Source organism: Sceloporus undulatus, chromosome 3, assembly GCF_019175285.1.
Source record: "Sceloporus undulatus isolate JIND9_A2432 ecotype Alabama chromosome 3, SceUnd_v1.1, whole genome shotgun sequence".
Lineage (NCBI taxonomy): Eukaryota > Metazoa > Chordata > Lepidosauria > Squamata > Phrynosomatidae > Sceloporus > Sceloporus undulatus.
The window spans coordinates 12,827,357-12,838,645 of NC_056524.1; the positions used below are offsets into that span (position 1 = coordinate 12,827,357).

At 41.2% G+C, this 11,289-nt stretch overlaps 1 protein-coding gene across 1 annotated transcript in view; it reads left to right on the forward strand.

Moving 5' to 3' along the window:
* The first annotated feature begins 6,214 nt into the window (after positions 1-6,214).
* The window catches only part of CCDC83 (coiled-coil domain containing 83), a 33,247-nt gene continuing 28,172 nt past the window's right edge, over positions 6,215-11,289 (forward strand). The window contains exons 1-3 of the mRNA XM_042456990.1: positions 6,215-6,482; positions 8,499-8,637; positions 10,213-10,297. Of these exons, the coding sequence (XP_042312924.1) occupies positions 8,528-8,637; positions 10,213-10,297 (195 nt within the window). The 5' untranslated portion in view covers positions 6,215-6,482; positions 8,499-8,527. The remainder of the gene's footprint in view (positions 6,483-8,498; positions 8,638-10,212; positions 10,298-11,289) is intronic.

Sequence of the window (11,289 nt, forward strand, 5' to 3'; positions counted from 1 at the left end):
AGGGATGCCAGATGTCAACTCTTTTTTGCGAGAGCAGCTGTCCCCCAGCTGCACCATCTCGAATCTTCCCGAGAGGTAGGACCGGAGCCACTGAAGCACAGTGCCCCCAATACCCAACTCTCTCAGGCGTTCCAGAAGGATACCATGTTCGATGGTATCGAAGGCCGCTGAGATGTCCAAAAGCACCAGCAGGGTCACACTTCCCCTGTCGATGCCCAGACGAAGATAATCGACTAAGGCGACCATGGCAGTCTCAACTTCGTATCCCGCTCTGAAGCCAGTTTGAAATGGGTCTAGATAATCAGTTTCATCCAAGACGGCTTGGAGCTGAAAGGCGACTGTCCTCTCGATCACCTTGCCCAAGAATGGTAATAAAGAGACCGGTCTATAATTAAACATCTGCAGAGGATCAAGGGAGGGTTTCTTTAAAAGTGGTTTCACTACTGCCTGTTTTTTTTTTATATATATTCTTTATTAATTTTCCATCCAAAAAAGATAAAATAAAAAAAACATATTTATACACATCTTCATATTTCGTGCAATTGTTATACCTTTCATTAACACATTTATGTATACCTCTGCTATTGGTTCTGTCAAAAGACCAGCGTCAAGATCCGCCCTTATCTGAGAGATTTTATCGGCAAAATAGTCATTAAAAGCGTCACAGCAGGCTATGGTTGGTTCAAGTAAGGGGTTCAGGGTGGCCGGTAGTTGTGTTCCCTGACCACCCTGAACAGCTCTGCTGGACGGGACTCTGCTGATGCAATCCATGCAGCACAGAATGAATATTAGCGCAACTGGGGCTGTTTCTGCCATTGTGCTCTTTTCTGCACTTGCCTTTAACCCCACCTCTGTGACCGAAGTCCTCCCCAGTGTGCCTTTCACTTTTTTAATTTTAATTTTTATTATTAATGCAATGGCAAAGTTGTGCTAATACTTTTTAAAATAAAATAAAATAAAATAATTCAGGGGGAACAAATAAAGGAAATCAGCCTGCTTGGGAACAGTGAAGGGAAGAGGAGATGGGGGAAAGGAGGAAACTGCAACCGGCTGCGATGTTTTGTACCTGTTGAGTAATAGAAAGGAAGTATAATTGGGAGCTTATTGATGAGTTTCTCCCTTTAATGAAAAGGGACGCCCTAGTCTTGCTTTGGAGGCACAGCAGCTATGGCTCAGAGGCAACATTATGCAATAAGTATTGCCAAAGGCACTATTTTCCAATTTTAATTGCAGTTTGAAAACCATGTGTAGTAATCTCCTTGGTTAGGATCCTCTCTTAGGTCAATGGCCTTCTTAACCCTCTTGCACTGCCATGGGCTCAAACCTTATATAGGGTCAATCAGTATTTTATCTGACCAGGGATTTTGCCACAGCAAAGACAATCTGTCAATAAAGACACTATCCATCCCCATATGCTGCACTAAAGCCAATCTCTAGATTAAATTTTTAATTAGACTAGAGCATGGAAAGGTTACTTTGGGAGCTACACCTTTTTGAATTCCCAAAATCAGTATAGACACTGCCTGGGTCAGAATAGAGCATTCTGGAAGCTGTAATCAATAATAATAATAATAATAATAATAATAATAATAATAATAATTCTAAATTCTAATCCCAGGTCTAATTTGTTGTTGTTGTTGTTGTTGTTTAAATAGAAGTAATAAAGTTTTGTTTTGATGAGCTTCTAGTCTGCTGGCTAGATCCAAATTAAAGTCATAATCTGGCCTCCTTCATAGGGCCCAGCAGCAGTTAGAAAGTTGGCAGCTCACAGCAATTTAAACAAGGAGTCCTCCTACTCTAGCAAAGTGAAATTAACCTTTGGCAAATATTGATGTTGTAGGAGGGGAGCCTTCCAGAGAATGTGGTCACACCAGTCAACCTGCAAACCAGATCTTGAAAAGAACAGACAGTTTAATAAATGACAGAGACAGTGCCACCTAGAATCTCTGATACCAGAAGAGAATGCATGTGAACCCTATTGAAAGCAATTGCTAAGAGGGGCACAACCGAGAGTGCTCCAATTCAACCTAAATTCCAATGATGCATTAACGTCTCTTACACCAAGTCTCAAGTCAAGTCTCAAGATTCTTCCTTGAAGTCTCAAGTGAGTCTCAAGTCCTTGCAAGATACATTCAAGTCAAGTCTGATGTCTGGGAGCCAACTTTAACAGAAAAAGAGGAGGTGGTGTGTAAGCGTGTGTTGGGTGGAGTTTCAATACCTAGAAAATCAAGAAGACATGCATATAGTTGGAGGCTAGGAAGCGGATGATAGCATAGATCCTAAAGTTCTTTTTTCCTATCAGCAGCAGCAGCAGCAATCAAGACTTGTCTCCAGAGCTTGAAGTGCATTTGTTTTTTAAGGTGAAAAGCACAACAAGCATGTTAGGCAATGGGCTGTTTGAAATCTACTTCGCAGCCTGTCTCTGCTGCATATTGGATGGCCCTTGAAAACTAACTTTAGAGGGATCATTACGTAACAGGTTTGCTGTCCTTTTCTCCTCCAAGAAACAAAAGTACTCTGAGCATAGGGGCAAATTCTTGAGTGCTGCTGCTCCTAGGGAAAAGAATCATTTTCCTATTTGTCACAGAGTAGACAGGCTGTCAAATAGACTTGAATGCCAGCTGCCAAACCCAGGAATATCAAATCAGTAACTACAAAAGTATTAGTTGAGTCCAGTCAGTGCATCGTTTATGTGGAATGAATTCCAAGTTGAATCATTGAGAGAACTTGAGTCCAAGTCAGTTGGCTTAGGTCTACATCACTGCTAAATTCCTTCTTAATGTTTTCCCTCCATGTTCTAGTTCCTTCATTAAGCTAGACATTGTGCCTTTTCATCATGCCATCTACAATCTGCTGCTTAAGGCAACCACCTCTCTACCTAAGGGTAGGCTTGGCCCTGGGTCTAACCTCATATCGGGATACAGGAGGTTGGAAACCTGGCCAACAGACCTGATTAAACTTCTAAGGATTAGCTATTATTCCTGTGCACAGGGATCTTGTAGCACCTTTGAGACTAACTGAAAGAAAGAAGCTGGTAGCATGAGCTTTCATAGACTTGAGCTTACTATCTCAGATGCATATTTGGAGTGGACTTGTTCATAATTAATCTGGTGTTAGAAAGAGTTTTGTAGTAACAAATCATAGTGTAACAAATTGCTGCCAAAGAATTACATTCTTGATCAAGGCTAGTCTCTTGTTGTGCATCAAGGTGACACAACCTGATTCAAATGGCACCACAACTGGAGGGAGGTTTGTGATCTGGATCTGAACAGTGCAGTCCTGAAAATAGAGGAGTTGCACTTTGGGAAATAAAATGTCTTGAGTCAGCATCGCACAGAATCGGCTTCACCCTTTAAGTCCACAATATCGTCATGTCATTGGCCTGCTAGAAGTGATTATCATCTGCAGGGAGTTGGTGCTGAGTAACTAAATAGGTACACCTTTGGTATCTATTTGAGTCCAAGTTGTGCTTGTTGACAAACATACTATTTAAAAGAGATCAGGGCTTCACAGCTGCTTTTTCTTCAAAATAAAAATGTTCTTTTTTAAGTACACTTAAAAAAAACATAGTGTATATACTCAAATACATAAGTCAACTTCATGTATAAGTCTAGGGCAGGTTTTGGGGTCAAGATTATGGATTTTGATATGACCTGTGGATAAGTCAAGGGTAAGACTTAGGTGCATATAACAAAGGATCTAAAGGATGAAGCAAAGGAAAACAATGCCTAAACACTTACAAAATTACAGCAGGCATGTTTGCGCTCACGATAAAGGCTGGATGGATGAGAGACTAGAGAGGGACCAGTGATTCCAGGACAGATTATGCTCTTCTCTTTCACCAAGGAGTGGTCCCTTTATAATATAAGAGTTAAAGCACAGTACTTACATGGGCCCATGACTCAGTTTATTTATTTGGGTGGGGGAGTAAATTTTTTTAACTGAAATTTCTAGACTTCTGTGTGAGTATATACTGTACAGTACTTCTTGCAATGTGTAGATTTGGCCTTTTATCTCAGAGATGCCTTGCCTATTCTGCTCTGTTGGTCTAACTCCCCATGGATGGACTCATCTGACTTTATTCTTTTCTCCAGGTAAAGAATTGGGGCAATAAGGCTTCTGGAGATAAACCATTGAAGAGTAGAGCAATGCTGGACTCGCCTAAGGCCTTTACAATCTGGATGAGTTGGCAAACTGGGCAAATTTAGCCCATGGGCCATAGTTCCCGGCTCTGGCTTTTCTCTTAAATGAATTCTTCTCCAACCATACTAGACATATTAATGACAGAGTCAAAGTCAGAGAAGGAAATCAGTCTGCAAGCTATCATCGCTACAACAGCTTCTTTGGCTCAGCTGAGCATTATCCTGCATATCATTTCCTCTTGTCAGGATCAATATTTGAAATTTAACTTACTCTTGCTTTCTACTCCTTCTCTGTCTGTTTGTTATGAGGCCTTTATGGGAATGGGCCATTAAACATAAACATCCCTAATACCACCCGCAAAATGTTTGGGTGCATTGGTGTAATGGTTTGGGTATTGGACAAGAACACTGAGAGAGCAGTGTTCAAATTCTGTTTTGGCTATGGAAACCCTTTGGATGACCTTGGACAAGTTACACTGTCTCAGCCCTAGAGGATGGCAATGGCAAAGCCTCTCTGAAAAATCTTGTCAAGAAAACCCCACGATAGGGTCACCTTAGAGCCACCGTAAATTGGAAACAACTTGAAGGCCTGCAACAACAACAGCCTTTGGCTGCAATCCTACATTTGGCTGTACATGAACAGTCAGTCTCAAGTGAACTCCTTGGGTTTAAGCATGCAGAACAGTGCGCAATAATTCAGTTTACATAATTCGGAACTGTTGCTACCTGCCTTTTCAACTCAGGATAAAAGCAAAGATATTTGAAGGCTGCATTCCAAATTTACTCCCGAAACAGAAGCAGCTGGGCTTGTTTCTGAGTAGACATAGTTAGGATTGCACTATAACAAACACTTACTGGAAGTAAGTCCCATGGTTATGGGCACTGAGCCGGAGCTTAGAAAGTTTGATTTTTTTTCTATCAAAACTCAGAGAATCAACTAACCAGTATGGCCATGGTATTGTTCAATTCCTAAAAGTAACTTTTCCAACTCTGAACTATACAGACCAACGCTTCTCACTAAACATTAATTCTGCAGAGTGGCAGCAGTCTGATACTTCAGAATATTTAGGATGCAGCAGGGGGTTTGTTTGTTTGTTTGCTTGTTGTTTTGGAGTTTTGCTTCTAGTGTGCAGTCTTAATCCAGAAATGGGAACCCTCCAACCCTCCAAATGTTATTGGACTGCCAGTCCCAGCAGTCTTAGTGGTGAGGAATGCTAGGACCTGTCATCCAGCAACATCTGGAGGAATACAGCATTCCCATACTATGATAAACAAGATACTATTTGGCAATCAGGAATATAGTTTACAAGACTTATATGACCGATGGAAATTTGGAAGATTATAAAAAAAAGATTGGAACTATTTGACTATATCCTTATAGAAAAATATGTGGCTCAATGGCAACAGAAGGATTTAGAGATTAATTGGTGATGACAGATTGTATCTAGGATATAAATATAGATAAAGATATAAATAGTAGATAAAGGTTACTGGTTTAGTTTAAAGTATATGATAGATAATGTGATAAGATTGTAGAAATGATTACTTATTTATAGATTGGTTAAGTGAATAACTTAGGAAAATGAAGATATAAAATGAGAGAAATAATGATAATGAATAATGATAACCAGAACTCTAGTGTGTTTTTGGTGTGTGTTTTGGACCTTTCCCCCCCAGAAATCTACAAAGGCATACTGTTACTACTAAAGAATATATATATACAGTATGTATACACACACACGGAGTGCTAACACTCCTCTATCACAGTTTTAAGTACTGAGGTTTATTTACATTTCAATAATAATAATAATAATAATAATATAAGTTTTAATTATATCCTGCTTCACCGGGATTAATTAGCCTGTTTCCAGAATAACCGAAACCAATAAAAATAAAAATAGCCTTGGGGGGCTGCATCCACACTGCAGAAATAATCCAGGTTGACACTACTTTAACTGCCATGGCTCAACACTATTGCATCCTGGGAATTGTAGTTTATTGTGGCGCCAGAGGAGGCCAAAGGTCTCACAAAACTACAGTTCCCAGAATTCCCTAGCATTGAGCCAAGGCAGTTAAAGTGGTCTCAAACTAGATTATTCCTGCAGTGTTTTTTGGACCGGTGCTTTTTAAAGGTTCATCATGTGTTTGTGAGGGGGCTGCAGTTCCCCAAAAAAGGCGCCGGAGGGCGATGTTCCCTCAGGAAAAGCTTCTCAAAGGAGCCACAGAAGGCCTTGGTTTGTAGGAGGCCATCTTGACTCTGTTGCCATAGCAACTGAGCAAACGTTGACTTCAAGCAAGGGAAAGGTCTGGTAAGGGAAGGAAGGGAGATAGACTTATAAGGTATATAGTTAACCATAACATATATACTGTATGTGTGTTTGTGCGCATTAGTATGCATTAGGTTAGATATATATATATATATATATATATATATATATATATATATATTTGTTGTGTGTGTGTGTATATATATATATATACACACACACACATATATCTGTATGTATTAGTGGGGATATAGATATAGATATAGATATATATGTTATATTAGTGGGAATATATATGTATATATGTTGTATTAGTGGGAATATATGTGTCCCAGTCCTGGGAAAAGAGCAGGATACAAATAAATATAATACACACACACACGCACGCGCACACATGCACACACACACACAACAAATGACAATATATGTAGGTATATCTCTAATGTCTGGCAGAGAAAGTGACGTCTTTGCTTTCCTGGCCATTCAATATGCACAAACTTGGTTTTGTGCCCAGAATTACTTTTAAAACTATTGTGTTTTACAGTAAGTAGGGTCACCTGGCGTCCTCCTTTTCCAGGACACGGCCTACATTCAGGGTGACTAGATGTCCCCCTGACTGCAAAGGTAGGACACAAGGCACCGCAAAACGCAGGGCGTCCAAAAAGGATGCAGGGTGTTCCCAAAGAAACGCTAAAACTACCAATGGAAATATAAATGCATGCCTCCTTTAGTCATGCTCCAAACGGAGGATATTTTGGAATTCCTCCTGGACACAAGGCTGAAATGTAGGCAGGGTGACCAGATGCCCTCCTTTCCCAGGATATATCCTACATTAAGGGTGGCCAGATAGACCTAACCACAAAGGAGGACAAGGCACCGCAAAATGTAGGGCATTCAAGAAAAATACAGGATGCTCCAAAAGATTCATAACTACTTTTCATAACTGCTTTTTCATAGTGACTAAAAATACATATTTGTGCCTGTGTTTGTCCTGTCCAGATACAAACCTGCAGACATTTTGTATTCATGGTATTTCCTTGACTGAAGATCGAAGTTCTTGTGGTTTGGAGATTTCCTCTTTTAAAAAGTGGAATCACACTTGCTTTAGGTACGGTTGTGTTGAATGGCTAAGGGATTCAAAGCCTGTGTTAGTCTGGATCAGTATGCAAAAGGATCTTGTAGCACCTTTGAGACTAACTAGGAGAAAGAGGTTGGTAGCCTAAGCTTCCATAGACTTACCTGTATATACTCGACTGTAAGTCAACCTCGTGTATAAGTCGAGGGCAGGATTTGGGGCCAAAATTATAGATTTTGAGATGACCCTGAATAAGTTGAGGGTGAAACTTAGGGACATGCAAGAAAGGTTGTAAAAGATGAAACAAAGAAAAACAATGCTAAAGACCTTTTAAAATTTTGACAGGATGGATGAGAGAGTAGAGAGGGTTGATGCTTCTTTTAGGTGCTCTGAGAAGAGATTGAGCTCTCACCTTTCACCGGGGTATGGTTCCCTTTTTTGATAAGAGCTAAAGTACAGTACTTACATTGACCCATGGATAAGTCGACCCAGTTTTTTGGGGTCAATTTTTTCACTAAAAAATCTAGACTTACACATGAGTATATACAGTAAGTCACCTTCATCAGATACATTGAAGGGCTAAGTGCAAAGACTGGATTTGTCATTGTCTGAGGAGCCACAAGTGTTGTCTGTGGAAAGGAGTGGTTTTTTTTTTTTTTTTTTTGCCATTTTGTGTGCTAGGGGACAAGGGGACAGTAAACAGGAACATTGGTAGATCAATCACCTGTTGGACAATTTTGTTGACCAGCAGAAGAGTGCTGTACAACAAATCTGTACAGGAAATGTGGATGTATGTTACACAAGCATGATGTAGACTTTCAACCAGTGAGGTAGTATTTTTCTGGAAGTTCAGCTGTGTATTATGAAACATCTCAGCCTTCTATTCCTGAATTATTTCATCAATAACTCCCCTCCCAAGCATACAGTGTACAGATCACTACAGAATCTAGTGCCAAGCCACAGATGGAGAGAGACTTCTATGAAGTATTAATCTGTCCTGTTTCTTTCCGTCAGGTCTGTTTCACCCTACAAAGACATAAGCCATGGCAAAGGACAAAAAGAAGGACAAAAAAAAGAAGGGCAAGAAAAAAGGCTCCACTCAACAATCCAAGGAACCTCGAACCTATTTTCCAGAAGCTCTGTTAGCTTATCAGTACGTTTAACAAACAGGACATTTAAAATCATTTTGTATAATTGTCTCTTGTCTGTGGTCCCTTCTGCATTTTTGTCATATTTGCAGACAATAAATATTTCCCTCCATCCTGCTTACCTCATTAGTGTAAAATGATTAGAAAAGGTATACTATTAAGTGGTATATAAGTATGTAAATAAGCAAGTATATTATTTAGTGGAAGCTCATCTATAATTGAAAGCACATTTTATAGCTGTTGTGGGGATTGTGCTATTTTGACTACATAACAATCTACATTTGGAATATGAGTTTACTCTTACAGTATTAACTGCCTTAAATCCCATTTTGGGAGAAAGGTGGGATATAAATCCAATAAATAAATAAATAAATAAATAGTAAACTCATATTCCAAGAGTAGATATCCCTGAAAACACCAGATCCTGTCAGAGATGTTAGTACTTGTGTGGGAGACCGCTAAGGAATACCAGATGTTATAGGCTATATTTCAGCAGAAGGGAATAGCAAACCACCTTCAAGGGCCTGTACGCATGGGTCCAAAGACCTGTGTTCCTCCAGCCTGGCACTGTCCTGTCCAGACAATGTAAGCTATTAGTCCCCAACTAGAATTAGCCATTTTGGACATGGATCCAGCAGTCTCATGCTAATCCCAGCCCAAAGGGGCCTTAACCTGGACCAAAAAGACTGGCTGTTTGCTGTGGAGTTTCCAGGAAACTCCATGCTAACAGCTGGCAGACCAAGCAGCCCTTTGTCCCCCTTACCTCCTGCTGCTGTTGCATCTTCTCTGAAGGCCTCTACTATTGCCTCTGATATCAGAAGGGAGCATCTGGCCGTGTGAGTGCAGCAAGGTGCCCTGTTTCTGCCCTTACAGAGCGCAACAGGGCCTTCAGAGAAGACAACGGCAATGGTAGATAAAGGATGCATGGCGGCAGTATTTCTATGGCGCAGTGGCAGACAGGCGTGTAAACATCCACCTGTTGCCATGCCAGCCTGGGTACTGACCAGGTCCGAATGCAGACCAGGATATCGTGGGCTTGGCCAGGGTATCTTGTCTGTCTGCTCAGGCCATGCATTTTCTTTGCCTAAGAGGACACTGTGAATTCCATAAGATCACCATAAGTCAACAGGTGACTTAAAGGCCCATACACACACATTAAAGCTTTAGATAAAGATAAAAGATTGCTCTCCCTTCCTTGTCCATTCCCCTTCTGTTGGCCTTTTGGTTTGTAAGCCAGATGACAGTGTCTCTGTCTCTCTCTAAGTGATGGGAGTTGCTTTGAGAGCCAGTAATGGTCTGAAAAGCAGGATAAAATGCATTAAGAAAATAAACAAGGCATTATCAGAAGATGCCAGAGACAGATGCTGGCAAAACATCAGGAATAAACTCTTCTAGAACATGGTCACATAGACCCCCCCCCCAAAAAAAACCCAAAACTATGGATGCTGGCCATGAAAGCCTTTGATTTCACAAACAAGGCAATACATAGATATCTCTATCCTGCCCTTCTTTTGGGAAAGGACTTTGGTAGTCGTTTTTGTAGCCTGCTAATTTCTTCTCTGTGTTGTACATACCTTCAGAATTCAGATAAAGGAAGAGATAATTGATCAGCTTCTGCGTGACATAAAGAGTCTGGAAGCTACAAATGACAGAAACAAAGAAAGGGTAAGCAGACAAATGTTTGTCACTGGGTTTTGGGAGGATCTCAGCTCAGTTTTAGAGCACCTGCTTTGTCTGTAGACATAAGGTGGGCAATGGTGCAGGGGGCAGAGGCCAGTTTTCAGCTTCCAATCCACTTGTGGACCAAATCCTCCTATTCCTTAATCACATAATAATAGAGCTGGAAGAGACCTCACCACAGAGTACTTCTGGTGCGATACTAACCCCCTGAAAGGGGCAAGCAGGTGGCCTAATTCCCTCCGGAGGGAAGCCACAGCTGCCAAAACACATAGTTTCCCTCCAGAGTAAAAAGAACCCAGTAAAAACGGGTTCTTTTTGCGCCGCAGGGTGGACATCACGAGTGCACCAATGGCGCACTCGCGCCGTAAGCCACGTGCAGCACCGTGCGGACAATGCCCACTGCTTACGTCCCAATGGCGGTGCCTGTGTACACGGGATGCTGTCATTGTTATGCCACCATGCTAGGGTTAGGGACTGTGCGGTTGCCCTGCGGTCCCTAACCCTAATATCACCGCTGCCATGTCACAAATCAAAGTAAGTTAAGTCTGTATTGGCCCACTGTTTACTGCTGTACATTGGCCAAGATGGTGATTGAAAGTGATGCAACCCTACTTCCAATCACTGTTTGACAAATATATGGCTGAAAGCAGAGATATGGTAGGCAGTGGGTGTTGGGTAAAACTTGAGTAGTTTTCTCCCTTTGGGGGATTGTTTTGGCATGGTTTTTGAGTGAAAATTGCCCCCAGATTGTGCCAAAACTTTTCTTTAAAAATGGGAAGTTAGGAAGACTGGTAGGAATTTGACATAAAAGTGAGCCTCAGGCAGTGCTTTTGGCCTTGGGCCACATTTTCCGCCACCCTTGATGTAGACAGGCCTAGCTTGAGCATGCAAACCCCTCTTATAGAAGCATAGGCTTCATCCACACCAGCAAAATAATTCAAGTCCACTCTGCAGTATTCTGCCCTAATTTCACTACA